The sequence below is a fragment of the Catharus ustulatus genome, chromosome 3 (genome assembly GCF_009819885.2).
Source record: "Catharus ustulatus isolate bCatUst1 chromosome 3, bCatUst1.pri.v2, whole genome shotgun sequence".
Classification (NCBI taxonomy): Eukaryota; Metazoa; Chordata; class Aves; order Passeriformes; family Turdidae; genus Catharus; species Catharus ustulatus.
In genome coordinates, this window is record NC_046223.1 from 80,976,349 (window position 1) to 80,997,950 (window position 21,602).

Below are 21,602 nucleotides of genomic sequence, written 5' to 3' on the forward strand. Positions count from 1 at the left end.
GTACTTTACACATAAACTTAATCCTGATTTTTTTTTTTTTTAATGATGTGATCCATTATTTATGCAGTAGAACTACTGACAGTGTAATTCTCTGCTATTTTTTCCCTTACAAGAAATTTAAACATTACCTTTAGTAAATGAGATTTTCTTTTAAATGCCAATGCAGTTTGGGTTCCCAGGTGCTTTGGGCTACTGTGGAGACTGGTGATTCAGCAGGTGACTGCACTGTAACCTCTGAAGTTATTTGATGGTTACACCAGCCGTGGGTCAGGCACTCTTGGCTCAACGGTCAGGTATAGAGTGGAGGGGGGAAGAAAGCAAAACCAGCTGGATTTAAGAAGACACCCACCCAAAATGTCATCCATGACACATGCACATAATTGAAGGAACTTGATGGTTGTCTCAAAGGGTTCATGTGATTTAATTTTAAAAACATTTCTGTTACTGTCTTTTTCCTAATTGTAGGTAGTAGCCTCATTAATAGATAAACACATAACAAAGATGACTTGTGTTTTACTAGTTGCTTAATTGGATGGAGTAGTTATAAAAGTTTCTCTGAGGTGAAGGGTTTTATGAGAGTTTTACTTTCATTGGAAAACCTGTGTTCAATAAATAAATTGCATCCTTACTTGTGCTGTTTTGGTCAGTGGAGCCATTGGGAAAAAGTTACTAGTTCTTCTGTATCTCTCCTGAATAGACCTCTAAATCTTGCTTAAAGTGAAAAAAAAATAATAATAGCAGCCATAAATAAAAAGGTAGAAAACGTTTGCCAAAGCAGTAAAACCTGTCAGGTTGTTTTATTGTTCTTTTCTCAGCTTAGATAAGTCAACTTGAAAGATGGAGAGATTTCTAGCTTTATGGCAACTATTCTGGATTCCGTTATTTATCTGTTCATTATGTATTTTCTTTTTCAAACAGTAGCACTGAGATTTCAAACTGAAGTTTGAGAATTCATTTCAGAATGAAAAGGTTGCTGTACATTTGAGGAAGATACTGTCATGCACAACAACCTTCTTTTTCTTTTCTTTTTTTTTTTTTAAAGAAAAGGTGTAAAGATTTACTATGAAGACACCCCCAGTGTTCACATCCTGTCATCCCTTTAAACAGTCACACTGGTGTTTACAAAGACTGATCACTTACATTTTCTGTGTCCGGAAGGTTTCCCCAGCCACTAGGTGCAGACTTGTCTGGTTGGACACATAGCAGGAGTGCTTGAATGTGACCTGCAAATATATTCAAAAGAAGCAGTTGTGTGAGCTGAAGTTTCAGGTAGCTTGAAGTAAATTATGATGCAAGTGGAATTTGACTGGACATTATTTTTTTGGCAGAAATAAATCTACAAATCGCATATGCATATATTGTACACATTTTGCTCATTAATTGTTATTCCACTACCACTCAGTCCTAAAGCAAACTGGTGGCTTTAAATTCAGAAAATTTTCATAACACAAGAGGCAGACTGTCAGGCAGAGCCTCTGACCTGTGGTATTCTGTCTTTCCTCCACAGAGCAGTGGAGAGCTCCCACACCTTCTGCTTGGTGGGAGCTCTCCTGTAATCTGTAGTCCAGAAACTTAATTTCCTCAGGATTTAATTTTGATGAGCGTTGATTGAGTATTTCTGAGTGTATCTGTGAAAGTGTGATTATTTTTCACACTGATGGTTATGTCACATTAAAAATAACTTGGTTGTTTTGTCTCTAAAACCTGTCTTAGACAAATTCAATGTCTTGACTTCCCTTTTTTTGGCTGAATTAATTGTACTCTTTGACTTTATTGACAGTCTACTGTTCTTTATTTCAGATGGGCCCAAACCATTCTGATTTTTCAGACTTGCCATTGCCAAATGTTTACTCAGTGACTCAGTGTGACTTAAGTAGATTGAAATACCATGACTTGTTGCAGAAATACCAGACTTTGTGAATTATGCTTGTTTCTTCCACTGCTGTGCTTCAAGAAGAAACAAATTTCATGCTTTCTCACTGGATCACACATTCTCAGAATGAACCTTTACTGCTCCAGGCTTTTCTGTGCAACCTCTCAGTTGGTATTTTTCAGCAGTGTGGGAAGAGAAACATGAAATGGTTTGGGTTGGCAGGGGCCTTTAAAGGTCATCTAGTTCAGCCTCCCTGCCTCAGGCAGGGACACCTTGTGCTAGATCACAGCTCAAAGCTCTGTCCGATGTGACCTTCCGTGCTTCCAGGGGTGAGGCATCCACAACTTCCCAGGGCAACTTGCTCCAGTTTCTCATTGCCCTCACTGTAGAGAGTTCCTTCCATGTGTCCAATCTAAGTCTACTCTCTTTGAGTTTAAAGCCATTTACTCCTGTGTCGTCACTAGAGGCTGTGGTAAAAAGTTACTTCTTTCTGAGAAACATCTTCTAGGTATTGAAGGGTCACAGTAACGTCTCCCCAGAGCATCTTCTTCAGGCTGAACAAGCCCAGCTCTCAGCCTTTCTGCATACACATGTGCTGCTTAGAAGCAGGGAATAATAGAAAGGCTTGGGTTGGAAGGCACCTTAAAGATCACCTACATCCAACCCCCATGCCATGGACAGGGACACCTTTCACTAGACCAAGTTGCTCAGAGCTTCGTCCAACCTGACCTGGAATGCTTCCAGGGATAGGGCATCCACAATTTTACTGGATAGCTTGTTCCAGTACCTCACCATCCCCACTTGAAAGAAATTCTTCCTAGTATCTAATCTAAATCTACTTTCTTTCAGTTTGAAACTATTCCCCCTGGCTTGTTGCTACATGCTCTTATAAAAGTCCCTCTCCATCTTTATTGTAGGCTCTCTTCAGGTATTGGAAGGCTGAAGTTAGGTTACCTGATAGATTTTTAACATGCCCTGGGTTGCTTAATACTGAAAACTTATAAGCAAATTATCTCTATGATATATGAGAAATAAATTAGATTTTGCTATGTTTCATGCCCCAAGAATGGAAGGTACTGTGCTCTAATAGCTTTCCGTTTAACATTGGTGACTGCACATGATGCTGTTACGGGAGAAAGTATTTCTTTTCTGTCTTGGTCCTTCAGCTGGGAAATCTCAGTAACAGTTGTCTGCCATGTCCATGACTGCTCTGTCTTTATTAGATTTTGTTGTTTCTCAGTCTTCCCATGGTCACTGTTCTGCTTCATGGGGTATTCACTCCTGAATTAGCTCATCCTGCTGCATCCACTCTTTTAAGGGCAAGTGTCCAGCCTTGTTGGCTGTGAAGCAATGCTGGGTCCAACCCTTTTTCTGGTCGAGACTGGTTTTCTTATTATTCCTCTCTAATGAACTGGTAAACCTTAATGGAAAGGAAAGAGACAAATTGTTACTCAGCAGAGCCTGAATGCTGCTAGCTGGCATGTGACCTGGTGGGATCTGTAGGGTGTTTAATTGACACCTCCCTGTGGCAGCAGCAAACTTCCACGTAATTGGTTTTCTATTTGGGTTGTAAAAAGTGGAATTCTCACACTTTGAGCTACTGTTTATAGCTGTCCAAAAGTGTGAAGAAGGAAAAGAACTTCTTACAGTAGATGGGAAGGAAAATTCCTCTGCAGGAAGGTTAGAGTTTTTTTATTAGGCATTAATTTATGGTGCATATGAGGGCACTTGAAGTATAAGTGATGTAACAGAGCTTGCAAAAGTGGCCACAAGAAGGAGATGCAGAAAATACAGATGATGCTGGTATTTCTGAAATGGGAGGTTGGAGAAGGTTGCTAATGACTGTTCTGAAGTTATGACAGAAAAATAGCTGGGTCTTCACACTGAGTGACATGTTCCAACTGCAGAGGCCCTGGGTAAATTTTTCTGGCTGGGCGTACGTGTTTTCAAGTATAATATAAAACTTCATCTCCTCGTACTGTTGATATGTTGATTTCTCTCAAGTACTACTGTGACCTCCGTTAGGGTCAACTAAGGGAGTAGTCATGTAATTGTCAAAGCTTTTTAGCAGTTGTTGAAGATGCACACGATGTCCTGTATCATGAAATACTGAGGTTATTAGCTATGTAAATCTTGTAGTCTGAAACCGTTGATGATACATATGGTTTTCCTCCTATCTGGTGCAATTACTAATATAAAACTACTTTAGTCCCAGTGTTCAGTGTTGAGAAACTCTGTGACCATGCACATATTTTTCGTAACTTTATGCTTGTAAAACTCATTTAAGGGTTATTCATTGTAAGTAATTATATAGTATCTTGAATTATGAACTGCAGTGAAGAAGCTGGAATATGCTGGAGAAGATTAGTTAGCTGAAAAGACTTCTTCAAGAAATGTTTTATGTATTTTTCTATGTAATGCATATTAAGTTATTTTCTTCATTTTCATGTCTTATGCTTTTTTTTTTCCAGCTGTCAAACGTTTGATGAAAGAGGCTGCAGAACTGAAGGATCCTACAGATCATTATCATGCACAGCCTTTGGAGGTTGGTTTCTTTATGTTTTTGCAAGAGCTTGTAATTAGGCAGTTTTATTCATATATACTCTTAATATATACTTCTCTAAAATACATATACATTTAAAATGTACACATTGAAATAATAGCAAACTGATTTTTTCCCTTTGATGGAAATCAGCAGAATTCAGCTTCAATGGTCTTGTAGTTCCAGGTTATTGGTGAAAGTACTTAACAATGGTTTTACGTTGCACCTACGTAATTTTATAGCATGGGTGTGTTTATTGCCCCATCTCCTTCCAAAGACTATGGAAATACTTAATATTTAAGTCAAGTTTTTTATATCCAAATGTGACATCTGCCTCAGTTGCTGAGTTGCTCACTGAAACACTTAACATGAGGTGATCTCTGAGGATTGCTGTTTTGCACTTCAGAAAAAACCTGTGAAAAACATAAATGTGTGCGATTCTGAGGGATTTAACTGAAGAAGTAGCTTCTTGTCTAAATAACTGGTTACTTTTTTGGGCTGAGAGGACAATGAAGTTCTGGTGGTTAGAAGCTTAAACAGGAATCCCTTCTGATTTTACTGGATTGATTTAAAAAGACAGTACTCTGTGGTATTCAGTTGGGAGATTTGATTTCAGCTGTTTGCAGAAATGCATAACACACTTAACATGCTCACATAATAATGCATGTTCCTAGGTGCTATAAAATATTCCTTATTGTCTACTAGTTTTTGTCTGTAGCTTGTTTCTCCTTCCCATGGTGAAATGAGAGGTTTCATTCTTGCTGTCTTTTGTAACCTACGTGAAGATCTTATTTCTGGATTAGAACAGTGTCTCACTGGGAAGAGAACAGTGACAGATGAAAGGAAATGCTGAAAATCTTGACAGTTATCTCCTGTTTTTGAAAAACTGTAACTAGGTGGGCTGTCCCAATGCTGTAATGCCAGTGTTTAGCATTAGCTGAGGGATCTCATTCACTGACAGCAAGCCTCATTTGGGCTCCTGTCCTAACAGTAGGAGTTGTTCTGCTTGCAAATATTTAGGAAGTTGTTGGCAGCACAAGTTCTGATCTACAAATCCTAGCTCAAAACCCCCAAAGGAATAATGTTTAAAGAGAAGTCATTTATATGTCCAATGATGATAAACCTCTAGATTTCAAAGTGTACCTTTCAAAATTGTGCAGTAAGGCACAGTTTCAAAATTGCTCATGGAGGAGGGAGAATAGGAATTCTCTGGGGTGTGAGTCAAATCCCTGTGTTGACATGAGCAGGGAAGAAGGTTGTCATTAGTGTTCTTTCTTGGTGTAGGTCTCCCCTTGGTTCTACAAAAGTTATTATTCACTGAGGCAAAGATCCAGTTTCCTCTTAATTGACTCAGTTTCCCATCTGTTGGGTAATAAAACTCTTGTCATAATGTGTACAGCTAGCATAAAGAATTCGGATAATCAATTTGAGGGTTTTGGTGAATTATTGTGTAAGGAAATTACTAGAAACCTTCAATGTTTTATCCTTAGTGCTGTGTTCTCTTAACTCTCCATTTGATTTTGGCTTCTTAAAACTTCTCCCTGTATACTTTTTCTTCAGCCTGTCCTTGTTCAAGAAAATGGCATTGAGTTGTCTATTTCTGTAATTAATGCTTCCTTTTGTTTCTTTCTTTTTTTTCCCCTCTTCTTCCATTGATGGGGGCATTCTAGGATAACCTTTTTGAATGGCATTTCACTGTTAGAGGCCCTCCAGATTCAGATTTTGATGGAGGGATTTATCATGGACGAATAGTGCTACCACCTGAATATCCCATGAAACCACCCAGCATTATTTTGCTGACGGTAAGTAAGCATCCTTACTAGTTTTTCGTTTTCATGTTACCAATTTTATCATGGGTAGAGAGCGAGAGATTCTTGGCATTTAACATGAAGTTATTTTTTGTAAGGTGGCACAGTATAGTATAACTGAAGATCCAAAGTCTTCCAAGATTATATTGGTAATCTCTAATTGCATGAACCTTTATGCCTAATAAATGGAAGTTTTTTCCTTCAGGAGAAATCACATTGCTGATATGATTGTCTAACCTTCCATTCTCCCCATGGACCCTCTTGGTTTTTGTTGAAAACATTGCTCAGATGTAGGAAGGCAGACATGTAGTTTGGGGCAAAGGCCTTCCTTTGTGCATAGTTTTGTAGAAGATTTTCTTCATGCATTAATAGAGTCAGATGACAGAGTTCTGTGTTCAGCAAGCTGAATGCCAGTTTTCTGAGGTTGGCAGTAGTTCAGTTGTCACATATTGATTGCATATGGAATTCTTTTGATTGTGATTTTTATGACTTTTACCAAAACTCAAGAGTTAACTTCTAGCGTGTTTTATTGTTCCTCCTCCTTTCTTTGAAGGCAAATGGCAGGTTTGAAGTGGGGAAGAAAATTTGTTTAAGCATCTCAGGGCATCATCCTGAAACATGGCAGCCTTCGTGGAGTAGTAAGTAACAATTCCGTGAAAAATGTTACCCTGGTCAAACAACTTGTTCTTGAAAGTAAAAAAAAATCTCATGAGGAATGTTTATGGTGGGAAAGGAGACAGATTTTGGGGTGTAAAATTATGGGAAAATTTGTCAAATGTAAAGTTAAAAAAGAGTAAAATTGAACCATTTGGAAATGATACTAGACTGAGAAATGCTAGGGCTGAGAAACTGAGGGGTAATGGTAAGCTCTTCTTGGATACATAAGCATTAAAAATTCTCAGACTAGTTAGAATATTCTTGGTGTATTTTGTTTAAAAATGTTCTTACAAAAATAAATCCTGTTACTTTACCCTGTTTTTGCATGATCACTAAGCCAGCTTGAATATTAATAGAGGGAAGTTTTCAGTTCTAATGCTGTGGCTCTGAGCAGTCAAGAGGAAAGATATTTTGGTCTGGGTTCAGTATAACTAAATCGTCTGTATCTTTATTTTTAAAAATACTTTTATCACAGAAATTGAGAGCTGGCACAGTTCATCCAAGGCAATATGCTTATGTTCAAGTAGTTTTAGTTTTGCTGAGTACAGTACCTCAATTATTTCTATATCAGTTTCACTTTTAAAATATATTGCTAAGATCTTAGGAATTTTGTAGCAGACCACTCTTCAACTTTTGTTGAGTCTCTTACGTTTTTTTAAAGAGTAGAAAATACTATGTTTCTAAGTACTTGTAAATAACCTGTTTCTTTTCTGTGGTACTTGTTTTTATGTGATATTTATTTACCAAATCTATTAGCAAAATGTCTTGAATTCTTAAATTTCATTACTTCTGTAAAACAAAGTCCAAGTACAGATGGTAGAGATGCTTCAGATGACAATTCTGTTACAAGGAGTAATAAATATTTAAAGTGAGCCCCTTCCCCTATTATCATGACATAAAAGGAACAAATTCTGCCATGCTTTGCGAAAAAGAGAAACTGAGCATGTGTACACTAAATTGCTGAATTCATGTCTAATAGAAAGCAGACACAAAAAGAAGAATTCCCTGTGAACCTTATCTTTTTCCTCTCCCCCCCACCTTTTTATATGGTAGTTCTGCTTTACCTTTTTTCATAATTTTGAAACCACTCACCTTAATGCAACATTTTTGTGACAATTGATTTTTTCTTCTCTGTTGGCTGGTGGCCTTTTCTTTGTTTACAACATGATGGTAAAACAAAATGAAGAAAGCCTTGCAGTGTACCAAAAAATCCCCCAAAGCAGTGCTGCCTGTAGAAAATTTAGACTTGGCATAATTAAGTTTTGCAGTCAAAAATGCAACTTTTCTAAGTGTGGAAGGAGATTGCATAACTGTTGTTTCTGTTGCATTGTTTATATCTGTTTTCCCATTTTAGTAAGAACAGCTTTACTAGCTATCATTGGATTTATGCCAACCAAAGGTGAAGGAGCAATAGGATCTCTAGATTACACACCAGAGGAAAGAAGAGCTCTTGCGAAGAAGTAAGTGCTAGGTTTGTTACTGTAGGTACATTTACATTCACTCACTTTTAGGGTAATAATAAGCTACTTCAGTCTATTCTCTTTCATTTATTTCAAATCAGCCAAGTTTAATGCCTTGTATGTATAGTTGCTTTTTTCTCTGAACGTTGTGCAAACTTTGGAACTTGTAGTCAAGTGAAATGTTTTGAGAGCACTCTGTTCCTTCCATCATTGTGTGGCCATAGAGGTTTGTCTGAAATTCAGATTTGGAGATGTAATTATCATTGTGATACAGTAGAAATTGCAGCATGGAGAGAAAGTGGGTATGATGGAATTGATAGTAAGAGAAGGAGAAAACAATCAAAATACTAAAGTATAATTGTCTTTAAGTAAATAGTAATAATGAAATTATTTCAAAATTCTAAAGGAACTTCTTCTAAATGGTCTTTAGGAAATTAATTGAAGATTAGGTTTGTGACTATGATGAAATTATGAGTTTAGTGGACAAAGGGGAAGGCAGTGTGTGTTGTTTATAGGGACTTTAGCAAGGCTTTTGGTGTCCTTTCCCTTATCCTCAATCATGAAGTACAGCCTAGGTAGGTGGGGACAGTAAGGTGGATTAAGAACTGGCTGAGCTGCCTGGCTCAAAGGATTGTGATAAGCAACACAAAATCCAGCTGCAGGCTGGTCACTGTTGGTGTATTCCTTGTGTCAGTACTGGGGCCAGTTCTATTCAGTGTCATTAATGACCTGGATAATGGGACAGGGTGCACCCTCAGCAAATCTGCTGGTGATACAAAACTGGGAGGAGTGGCTGATAGACCAGAAGGTTGTACTGCCATCCAGAGGAGCCTCAGTGGGCTGGGGGAATGTCAGAGAGAGGAATAGCACCAGCTGACTAGAAGGGAGCTTGGAAGGGAGGATTCTGGTGATCACTAAGCTGATAATGAGGCAGCGGTGTGCCCTTGTAGCAAAGAAGGCTGATGGTGTCCTGGGTTGCATGAGGAGGAGCATTGCCAGCAGGTCAAGGGAAGTGATCCTACTTCAGTACTCAGTGCTGCCGAGACATCAGGAGTGCTGGGTTCAGGTGGAGCTGTGACCAGGTCAGAGTACAAGAAAGATAAGGATGTCCTGGAGCAAATTCGTTGCAGTACCACAAAGGTGACTGAAAGGCTGGAACATGTTCATACATGGAAATAGTAATAGAGCTGGGAGTGTTCAACCTGGAAAAGAGGAGGTTCAGGGGATCATATCTATGTGTATGATTATCTGAAAGGAAGTTTTAAAAAAGGTAGAGCCAAGTTCTCTTCAGTGGCATTCAGTAACAGGTGTGAGTCAGTGGGTGGGTTGGTCTTGGTATTGTGCTGTCACGTCTCTGTGGTTCCTCACTGGCCTGGAGAGCCGCCTGCAGTGTGCCCTATAAAAGGATTATGTGGGCAGGTAATGTTCTCCAAAAAGGTGAAGTTCCTGGACTGGAGGTGGAAGCTCCTGGGTCCAATATAACACTTGTAATAATAGTTAAATCTTTATAATTTATAATTTTTATTTGCTCAAATGTAAGTATTTTAATTGTAAGAAATTATTAACAAAGTATAAATAATAGTGTTATTTAAGTCAGTAGTTAATACTTTCCTAAATGACATGAGAGAATTTGTGTTAGTAATAAAGATAATTCTCAACATGGGCCTTGCCACCACTTGTCTTTCTGTGAATTGTTCTGCAAATAGTTTATTTAAACAAGCACATAGGAACACTGAGAACATGCTATTCTGAGCTATGTCCTTTGTGGGCAGGTCACAAGACTTCTGTTGTGAAATGTGTGGCACATCTATGAAGACAGCCCTCTTACCACTGACATCTGGAAGTGTGTCAAGCCAAGCGGACAAGGAGGCTAAAGAACTTGCCAGACAAATTAGCTTCAAGGTAAAGTCACTGTGTAAACTTCCATCTCTCTTGTATAGAATTAGAAAAAAAATACTGAGGAAAAACTTGGAAATCACAGAAACATGCATCATTTCAGAAAACCTTCATCAGTTACTATGTGGAAGCCTGTTTTCTCAGTATAGTCTGAAAGAGAAGAATAAGAATGGATCTCTTGAAACTTGCCAGTTAATAAGTTATGCATCTCAGGTGTTGACTGATTTGTTTTCATTTTAGTGGTGACCACTGTATTAAAAACTGTCTATGTTGCTTTTACTTCCACATTTTCAGATACTAATAACTTGGTTAAATTCTCCAGAGTTAGTCTTATCATAGAAGTGTGAGGAAAGTTTGGGCAAAGCTAACCTAAATTTTTTACCTTTGTGATTTTTCTTTCCTTTTGGCTTATGGAAGGAATAAAACATATTACTACTGAAAAATGGTTGCAAATTCTTTTGAACTACTCTGCTACTATCTGAAGATACTGAAAGTTGAACTCTGGTATGGAAGTTGCTGTGACCGAAAAATGTGTTCTCTAGCTTGTGTTTCAGTGAAAGCAAGGTTTGTTTAGACCAATACATTCCTTAGAGAATTGCATGTCTTGCATGCACAGTGTTGTTTTTCACTGGGTTTTCCACTAAACACTTAAATCAGCCACTAAGGAAGACTACTGTGCATGAGGGCAGGGAACTACATTATGACAATGTGGCATTAGTGCAGAACACATCCTCACTAAGGTTAGGGCTGCCAGTATGACCCCTTTTATCACCCATGTTTCTCTAATAGTGTCCTAAAGGCTACTTTTACTTTTTTTGTATGTGTCATGAAATTCAAGATTGTCTTCTGAGCATTCCTGCCAGTTTTGCAGGACATGCCTATTCCTTTGCCATAAGGCTTATGATAAAAACATCTCCAAATATTTTTACAAAAATAAGAAAAATAGGGACAGAGTTTTAAAGCTGAGCTACTTGGAGAAAGTGGATTGCCTTTTCCTGGCTTTTTTACAATATATAAGGGTTTAAAATTGTAGGATTGATTTTTACTTAAGAACTACTAAACTTCATCAAATAAATTCTAGAGAGTTTGGTTTTGAGTTTCTTTTTGAGAAAGAACTCATAACTTACATTTCATACCTTTTTCATTTTTAAAATTAAAGGCTTAGAGATATCAGTCTTTAAATAATACTGATGTTTTCTGTGTGTCTGTATGCTTAACACCACCTCCTGATAACAAGCACTTGTCAGGGAAAAAAATGAACGAAAGTATATTTCTGCAACCTTTTACCATCCATTTTGCTGAGTTTTTTTTATAAGGTGAATCACTTCTGTCCTTTGGTTGCATCTTTCTTCCCTTCTCAAATCAAATTTTAGGGATTGGGGTTTTTTAAGCTTCCTACTTCTCTGCTTTGCTTGACTTTCTTACCTGTTTGTTGTTAGACGTAGGTATTCAATTGATGTATTTGTAATAATCTAATAGTATGAATTACTAGCAGAAAATAAAGAAGTATTTAATCATTTGGATACATTTCATGTCAATTTATTGGGGAAGATTTAACATCAGATTGCTGATGAGTGTATAATTTGAGAGAGTCTCTCTACTAGCAGACATACTAGCAACCTCTGCATTAGCTTCATTCTTAATAAGAGATTTCCTAACTATGTGTAGATGATCCCAGGGTTCTTGTGTTTCTTACAAGCTTCAAACATGATGGTAACTTCTTTAAAAGCCCTCTGTGTGGTATTGAGAGGAATATCAAATTCAGGAGGGCAAAAAAAACCCCAACACATCTTCTCATTACCGTTTTACTCCTTCTGTGAGCATCCATCTTTGTTCCTGTATGTTTTAGTAGTAAATTATATTTTGTATCAGTTTTACATTGACTTCCAAATAGTTTTCTGCATTTTAGGTGTTACATAGCAGACATTCAATTTTGTTTAAAAAAAAAAAGGAAAAAGAAATTACTAATAGCATATGTATCACTGTAAGACAATATGGTTTACCTTCATGTTACCATCACAAGGCATATTTTGTAGTAAAATTAATTCTCTCCTCACCTTCATTATGATGTTTAAATATGTTGGTCATCTTTGAATGTTAGTCTGCTTTCAGTCTAGATGCTAGACTTAGTACTTTCATAAACTAAAGTAAATATAGTCTGGACATGACTCTAGAGAAAGTTGAACCAGGGACATCTAGAGGTCCATTCCAGTCTAAATGTTTCATAATTTTTGCTTTGTTGATGATCCGTATTTGAATTATAACTTTCCCTGTCTAATACTAAGTTCATAGTAGTAAAGTGCAAAGGGAAAGCAGTGTTGTCAGATTCTAAGTTTTCAAATGTGAAATCCATCTCCAGATTGTTTTGGTGCCATATTTTTTGGATTCTCTTGAGGTAATGCACATAAAGAAACAGAGAACTTTATTTCCTCACACTAAATAGTATCATGAAAGACTATTATACTGTGATCTTATCAGTTTGTTATCACCATAACTGGTTGTTTTCTAATACACTGTTTGTATTTCTTGCTACTACTACCACCACTACTTATATCTGCATTTGAAGACAGTCACTAGATTTGAAGTTGTCATCTTTGTAATAAATTGGGATCTAGATACATGACTTGGGAGGTGACTTGCTTACTGATAAAAATTGATCTGGTCATGGCTTCTTTTTTTTTTTTTTGACATGTAAATTTTAAAAGTATTTCAGTTAAGCACTATGATGATACGTCCTTTTCCATTCCCAAGAGATTTTTGCTGGCATATATACTGGGGTTTGTGTTCTTTTACATGTCCCTACTGATCTCTTGTCTTAGATTTTCTAAACATGAAACCTAAATTATGGAAAATATTGCACAGTGGACATTTTGTAAATGTGTATGAAAGCAGTATTACAAGACTTGTATTTTTTTCTTTTACTCTGTGCTGAAATTTAAATACTGGACAGTGGTATGCGTATGCTACCCAGTGTAGTGTCATACATGTATGCCCACTCTGTCTGTGGCAACTTTGATGCTGAAACCAGTGTAGCCACATTACATTGGCAGTCATAAGAGGCTCCTTACTGCTGTGAGGAAGCAGGCTGTGCTGCTTCACTTGTATCAATAGTAGGTCAGCATTGTCTTAACGACATGCAAAACAGAAGTTTTAAAAATCATGTTATTCTGGCATAATGTCCTGGATCTTCTAAAGAATTTTGGGTTTTTTCTCTCTACATCTGTGCTTTTTTTGAACGTTATATTTTTTATGTACAAACAAAATGCTTTTTAAACCATTATTTGCACATTTGCAAATTATTTTTAAAGAATGAAAATTTCTTAAACTTGTTGATGTGTGATTGAAATGCAACTGGCACACCTGATTATTGCATTTTGGTAAACCTCATATTCTCGTCAATAAAATATGCGTTCCAAAATAAGCCAAATTGTTTTGGAGCACTTTTGATCTGGTCTGTGAAGTGTACATATGTGCTTCTTGTAGGCAGAGGTCAATTCATCCAGGAGGTCTGATGCTGGACCCTCAAACACATCAGGACTGAACCACTCTGCTGCTTCACGTGAGCCCCAGCAGGATGGTGCAGCTAGAGCATTCCCAGATCCAGCAAGTGCAACGGTATGGTCCGTCTTTGAGCTTAATTGGGCAGTCTGAACATGAAATTGGTCCTCTTAAGCTGATTGGAGTCCTGATTTGAGTATGTAGTTCACATATTTATTCTGGAACTCCTGCATACTTCTACATAAAATCTATTGGCAAATAGTATGCTGGCTCATTTTTAGAAATAGCAACTTCTGCTTTCCCTTCCTTCTCTTAAAACAATAAATGATGTTATTTTAGCAGTAGTTCTTCCCAGTGTTTCCTTTAATTACATTAAGTGTTCATTATGGTGTCTGAAGCACTACAGTTTACTGTCTGTGTAATGTAGCAAAGGTGTTTTCTACAGAATTCTTAGCCAGAGGCAAAAAATGTTTCAGTGATAACCTGTAGCTTTTAAATATTCATCAATACTATCTTCCTGGGTTTTATAACCTCTTAAGTAAGTCTAAATATTCTTACCATTTGAAGTATGACACTTATGTTTTAATACTGCTAGGTGTAGGGCTTACATAAAGGTTTCGGAAGTGACTGAGGTCTGGTGATGGGCCAAGGCAGCTGCTGTTACAACTGTTGCAAATGCAATCTGAATTCACTGATAAATTGCAGGCAAATCCCAGCTAAGCTGCCTTTTTTTGCAGAAGATGGGGCTGCAGATTGGTTAGAAAACCTACAACATGTCCAGTAACATCTGTTTTGTGTTGGCAAAGTATTTTCAAGCTATGTAGAAATATAAACATGCTAGTGGCATACTTTTTCCCCCCACAGTAAGGATTGTTCAGATTGTTCAGGATTTAATAAACCATTTTATTATATTCTTGTTATTGCAGATCCTGGCTAATATAGTAGAAAGAGCTGACACAACAAGGCATTGCTGGCATTCTGTTTGAGCAGAGAGACTTTTTAAAATAACTCACATTTTTAAGAAAACTGGTTTTACCAATTATACTGATTAAGTAATTAATGATTACAGTAATTTCACGAATACAAGCCGCACCAATTTGACCAAAATTTTGGTGGAAACCCGGAAGTGCGGCTAATATTCCGGGGCGGCTAATCTATTAACAAAATTCTAAAAGCTGCCAACACGGAAGTGAGAGCCCGCGGCAGCCCCAAGCCAAGCTGGAGCCCGGCCGGCCCCGGCAGAGGTGGGAAAGCCTGGCAGAGGCGGGGCCAGCAGTGTGGGGGGCGGGCGGCAGAGCCTGAGCCAGCAGGGCGGGGCAGGGGGGGCAGCAGAGCCGGGTCAGTAGGGCGGGGAGCCCGGGAGAACTGGGGCTAGCAGTGCAGGGGAGCATGGCAGAAGCAGGAAGGCCGGCGGGTGGGGCTGCCTGGCAGCGGGGGAAGCCCAGCAGAATCGGGGCCAGCAGCGTGGGGGAGCCCGGCGGTGCGGGGGCCTGCAGTGCCGGCCAGGGCGAGGAAACGCGGCGGCGGTGCAGACGGGAGGGGGCGGCCGGCGAGCCTGGTGGCGGCGGCGGCAGCCCTGCCGGCGGGGCGAGCGAAAGCGGCGCTCGCGGAAGCGCCGCCGCCGCTCGCGGAAGCGCCGCCGCCGCGAGCGAAGCGCCGCCGCCGCTCGCGAAGCGCCTCCGCTCGCGGAAGCGCCGCCGCCGCGAGCGAAGCGCCGCCGCTCGCGGAAGCGCCGCCGCCGCGAGCGAAGCGCCGCCGCCGCTCGTGGAAGCGCCGCCGCCGCGAGCGAAGCACCGCCGCCGCCGCGAGCGAAGCGCCGCCGCCACGAGCGAAGCGCCGCCGCCGCGAGCGGAAGCGCCGCCGCCGCGAGCGAAGCGCCGCCGCCGCGAGCGAAGCGCCGCCGCCGCGAGCGAAAGCGCCGCCGCGAGCGAAAGCGCCGCGAGGCGCGGCGCAGGGCGAGCGAAAGCGGCAGCGGGGCGGGCGGCGAGCCCGGCGGCGGCAGCCCTGCCAGCCGGGCGACGCGAACGCGGCAGCGGGGCGGTGCTGACGGGAGAGGGGGGCCAGCGAGCCCGGCGGCGGCGGCAGCACCAGCCGGCCAGCCCTGCCGAGCCGTGGCGCTGAGCTGGGCCACCCGGCCCCGTCACCAACCATGAGCGGGCCGAACCTTCCTGGCCCCGCCCCGAGCCAGTAAAGCCCGCTATGCCGCGATCCTGTTACTAATTGGCCAATTTGTGAAAGCTGCGCACAGATTCTCGCGACGAACGAAAGTGCGGCTAATATTCGGGGTGCGGCTTATCTATTGACAAAGACAGCAACATTGTCGAGGCACCGGAAGTGCGGCTTATAATCCGTGCGGCTTGTATTCGTGAAACTACTGTAATTTAATTTTCAGAAGATCAGTTCCATGGGAAATGAGACCTTTAAACATATAAACATATAAATGTACATAGAAATGTTTGTATGTGTCATTAACTGTAAATGGTAAGTGGTTCCTGTTTTAGGGAATTGAAATAATATTCAGGATTGTTAGTTTTAGTTTGAACCAACACCTGTTTCTGAGCTGTCACATTTTGAGTGTTAGGAATTATCTGGAACCATTCAGTAGTGGAAAATAGCCACCCAGTGGAAGAAAGAAATGTGCAACAGGAAAGACTATTTAAAGAATTGGAACTTGCTATTTTTGTATTCTTATTCATGTGAAAGGTAATAGAAATCCTTTCAAAGTAGGGCACTCTGGGCCTTGATCTCTTTAGAGGTATGAAAGAGTACCCATGCAAACCTGAGATCTTTTCTACTCAGCTGGGTTTCTTACATGTGTAAAATCCATTTATCGAGTTCTTGTTGTATAAAGACCTAATTCTGCCTTGCTAAGTTGTATTAGATGTGGACAACACCAAAACATATTTTTCGCTCTTTGTGGATAAAATATTTGCCGCTTACTCTGCAAAATGTGTACTTTAATTAAAAAACTGTTGTAAAAATTTGCTGGGTTTACTCTCTTTGAGAGTAAAAAGGGGAGAGGTAGGGCCAATGCTGGATTCTTGTATTAACTTGTGTAATTCCTTCTCGTATAGTTGATTAATATGTCTCACTCTGAAGCCATGGGACTTTTTATCTTTTTGACAATACAGGGGTGAATACTACAAGTAATGATGCAGAAAAAAATGGAGTGTTACCTTTGTTCTGCTCCTAGAACAGTTGTAGCCAGTCTTCGTTAAAGACACAGTGGTAAACAGGTGCTAAGGAAAAGGTCATCTCCAGGTGAAGGAATCTGTAGGCTATGTTTTACTATGGGACTACTTCATGGTCAAGTTTGTTCTTTCCAGCAACATTTCTCTATTCCATGATTTTTTTACCTTTAAGTTGCGTGAAAGGGCAGAGATTTTTGGAATGTGTTAATGGCAAGATATATGTGAGCACAGTAATGTCCTTTCTGGGACAGGGCTAACTTAATTCTTGTGTGAAGAGCACGCTGAAATGGGTCTCTGGCATGGCATCATTTAGTCACCTTTTCTTTGTTCCACTCAGGGCCTTATTCCTGAAGAGAGAATCTTTCATTCCGTCAGGAAAAAATACAGTAATTTCACAACTATAAGGCGCACCCTTTTGACTAAAATTTTTCCCCGAACCCGGAAGTGCACCTTATAGTCCGGTGCACCTTATATGATGTACAAAGTTGCGACATTTGCCACCCCGGAAGTGAGAGCTGCGAGGGGGGGCGGCGCCACAGGAGTGCCAAGTAGCAATGGGGAGGCAGCTGCGGGCAGCCCCAGGCACAGGGAACAGCGCAGGCAGGAAGGCAGGGGGTGGCCCCAGGCACCGGCAGCAGTGCAGGCAGGAAGGCAGGGGACAGCCCCGGGTGGCCCCAGGCACCGGGAGCAGCGCGGGCAGGAAGGCAGGGGTCGGCCCGGACGACCCCAGGCACCGGGAGAAGCATGAGCAGGGAGGCGTAACTACTTCGTTACTTCGTTGTGCGCAGCGGCCTGAGCTGAGGGACCACAGCCGATAGGGGCCGGTAGGGCTGTGGCCAGCAGGGCCACAGCCCAATAGGAGTCCGGCGGGGCTGCGGTGCCGTGGCCAGTGGGGCCACAGTCAATAGGGGCTGGTGGGGCCGCAGGGCTGGGGGCAGCGGGGTCACAGCTGATAGGGGCAGGCGGGGCCAGCGGGGCTGCGGCCAGCACGGGCCAGCGGGGCCACAGCTGATAGGCCGCGGTGCACCGAGCCGAGCGAGGGACGAGCGGCAGGGCAGCCATGCCGCCGAGCTGAGCGAGGGGTGGGCAGCAGGGCTGCTCTACGGAGCCGCAAGGGGGAACAGAATGGCGGCACAATGGAACCGCGAGGCGGAACGGCACGGCAGGAGCACTGAGCCGAGCAAGGGACAGGCGGCATGGCGGCGGCACCGAGCCCAGTGAGGGACAGGCGGCACGGCAGGAGCACCTAGTCGAGTGAGGGAATGGCACGGCGGCTCCGCGGAGCCGCGAGGGGGAACAGCACCGCGGCAGCACGGAGCCGCAAGGGGGAGGCGGCCCCCCTGCTGCGCTGAGCCGTGCAAACCGGTGCCAGGGTGGGCGGGGAGTGCCAGGGCCCACTGCACGGGGAGGGCGCCTGGGGCTGCCTTTGAAAGCTTACGCCGATCTGTGAAAAAATGTTTCCAATTGAGCCCCTGCCAGTAAACTCCACAATCGCGGGTTTCCATTACTAATTCATTACTTTGTTGTGCGTGGCACTGATCTTCACGGCAAAAAAAAAGGGCGCCTTATAGTCCGGTGCGCTGTATGTGATCTACAAAGTTGCGAAGTTTGCTGACTCCCAGGGGGTGCGCCTTATAGTCCGGTGCGGCGCCTTATGGTCGTGAAATTACTGTAAATGCTGAATTAGCTCTCCCTTCTGTCAGCTTTCACTTAGGGAAAGGATTATAGCCTCACTGACTAAAGAAGGTCCCAAGTCTTACAGTATTTCCATTAAGCGTATGTTTCTCAGATATTAAAACTCACTTTGAAACTGTTGTTTATGTTTTGCCTGTCATTGCATTACTCAGTACTTCAGTCTTACAGATTCTTGCCCTTTGTGTAATTGCTGCATGTATGTTCTTGTCTGTGCTGTGGAAACGGTGCACTTGGAGCTCTTGACTTTTGGGCTTTCCCTTCATGATATCTTCCAGGTCACTTCCCTTCCTCCCCACCTTCTCTTGTCTTTTTACCAGGCCAGCAGTGGTTGTTCCCATTCACTGTCCTGTTAGTAATGACTGGATTGTGCAACACTGGTGCAGATGTTGCACATTTATGTGTCTATATTATTAGACAACATTTATCCAACCTTTAAACAGCTGATCTTTGAAGTGAGAAGGAGGGAGGGGATTTATTCTCATGCCAGTGAGACCTGCTTCTCAAGAGGACCTGTCACAAAATTACTGAGGTTTGCCAGCTGCAGGGCAACAGCATGAGAACAAGGAAAGGAGCAACGCTGCTCTGGAAAATACTGCCACAGCAACTTGTGTAAAGGGATACAGAGCTGCAGAGAAGAGTCTTTAGCATTAATAAAACTAAAACAATAGGCTACCAAAAGGCGTTATGCAGCATAGTACTTCTGAGAAGTCTGAACCCAGGGCAGAGAACACCTCTAACTAGACTATATTTTTTTTTTTATTATTTTAGTAGCTGTTGATGTCTGCTCAGGGCGAAGTAATTCTTGTTTGAGCATTCAAAGTGAAAGCAAGGTACTGCTCCTGAAAGTTGGCTAGATAAAAGTAATTGCCCTTAGTATTAAGATGGGATCCTTCCACATCTGAGCAAAACAATCTTCTTGAAGGAATGTATTACAATACTCTGGTTGGACTCGGGTCCAGTGGTCTCCTACCAAAGCTCTGATTACAGTCCGTGGGACTCATTACTGGAGGCTGGAGAGCACTGCAATTTACTCAGCAGCAGAGACTGGTCAGCTGCATTTCTATGTCTTCCCCCCAGCTGCAGCTGCACTGACTAAATCCATGTCGATTATGGGTATCTGAGCTCCCATCAAATCTGTAGCAATACATTTCATGTATTGATGTGGAATGATGTCCCACCTTGGGGCTTATAGCTAGTGAATTAAGTTGATGCTTGGTGAGTTTTATTAAGAAACAAGGTAAAAACTGTAGTTAGGCTGTTTTCTGATAATCTGAGAATACATTAAGCCCCAGTACTCCTGTTATTAAACAATATCCTATAGTAGTGACCTGCTGATAATAATAGCTGGATGAAGCATTATGAGGGGTGATAAAATAAATGGTGTAATTGAAGCCAGCTGCTCTTGAGCTGATGAAGGAGGTTTCTGTCAAAGAATGAGACTGTGCTCTGATGCATGAAATTTATAAAAGCCCTTACCTTTAATCATAAGTTCTGAATGATATATTGGTAAAAGTGTTTCCTTTTATCTCTGTGAAGTTTCATGATACTATAGCAACCATTTTAAATGTCTTTGACAATTTAGAGTACTTGACCTAACTTTGTTTCGTTAAAAAATGGACATCTTTTATATTAGCCATTAAGCCATGCTGTGTCAAACTTTGGGATTTTTTCAGCTGTAAGTTGTACAGACAAACAAGTATTTCACCTATTCTGATTTCTGCATCTCTCCCCAGACCATTAATATAAGTGAAAGAGGCTTCAGTAACCCAGAGGATTTATATGGTTCTGAGTTCCTGAGTTTCCTATATTTTTAAAATATCCCTTCTAAGATGATTATTTGATCCTTCTAGTATTATGATAAAAATTTTTAAAACAATGACCTGGGGATATAAAGGATGCAATGAATTCTACCATTTTTCAGTAGACTGAACGTGATGATATAAATTTCCTTACTTGCATTTTGTTACACTATATAAGTTTTTTGTTAGTTCTAATATAAGTACAGTAGTTTCACGAATACAAGCCGCACGGATTATAAGCCGCACTTCCGGTGCCTCGACAATGTTGCTGTCTTTGTCAATAGATAAACCGCACCCCGAATATTAGCCGCACTTTCTTTCGTCGCGAGAATCCGTGCGCAGCTTTCACAAATTGGCCAATTAGTAACAGGATCGCGGCATAGCGGGGTTTACTGGCTCGGGGCGGGGCCAGGCAGGCTCGGCCCCGCTCATGGTTGCCGATAGGGGTGGATGGCCCGGCTCGGCACTACGGCTTGGCTGGGCTGGCCGGGCGGTGTTGCTGCCGCCGCCGCCAGGCTCCCTGCTCCCGTCTGCACTGCCACTGCTGCGTTTGCTTGCCCTGCGGGCGGTGCTGCTGCCGCCGCCGCTGCCAGACTCCCTGGCTCCCCGCTCCCGTCTGCACCGCCGCTGCCATGTTGGCTCGCCCTGGCCGGCACTGCTGGCCGCCGCACCGCCGGGCTCCCCCATGCTGCTAGCCCCGGTTCCCCTGGGCTCCCGTGCACTGCCAGCCCTGCTTCTACGGGGCTTTTCTCCGCCGCCGGGCAGCCCCGCGCCGCCAGGCTTCCTGCTTCTGCTATCTTCCCCTATGCAGTCGGGCTCCCGTGCACTGCCAGCCCCGCTTTCTGCCGACTCCCCTGCCATGCTGGCCCAGGCTCTGCCGCCCTCCCTGCCCCGCCCTGCTGGCTCAGGCTCAGCTGCCCGCCCCCCACACTGCTGGCCCCGCCTCTGCCAGGCTTTCCTACCTCTGCCGGGGCCGGCCGGGCTCCAGCTTGGCTTGGGGCTGCCGCGGGCTCTCACTTCCGTGTTGGCAGCTTTTAGAATTTTGTTAATGTATTAACCGCCCCGGAATATTGGCCGCACTTCTGGGTTTCCACCAAAATTTTGGTCAAATTGGTGCAGCTTGTATTTGTGAAATTACTGTATATTTTGCTGAAATAGCGTAGTCATCAAATAATTGTTGAGA

General features: G+C 42.3%; 1 protein-coding gene across 1 annotated transcript in view; it reads left to right on the forward strand.

The window, feature by feature from the left end:
- Positions 1-21,602, forward strand: part of LOC116993623 (ubiquitin-conjugating enzyme E2 J1-like) — a 29,606-nt gene that overhangs the window by 4,775 nt on the left and 3,229 nt on the right. Inside the window, exons 2-7 of the mRNA XM_033054452.1 lie at positions 4,345-4,418; positions 6,086-6,217; positions 6,777-6,861; positions 8,235-8,340; positions 10,113-10,242; positions 13,720-13,851. Coding sequence (XP_032910343.1) covers positions 4,345-4,418; positions 6,086-6,217; positions 6,777-6,861; positions 8,235-8,340; positions 10,113-10,242; positions 13,720-13,851 — 659 coding nt within the window. The remainder of the gene's footprint in view (positions 1-4,344; positions 4,419-6,085; positions 6,218-6,776; positions 6,862-8,234; positions 8,341-10,112; positions 10,243-13,719; positions 13,852-21,602) is intronic.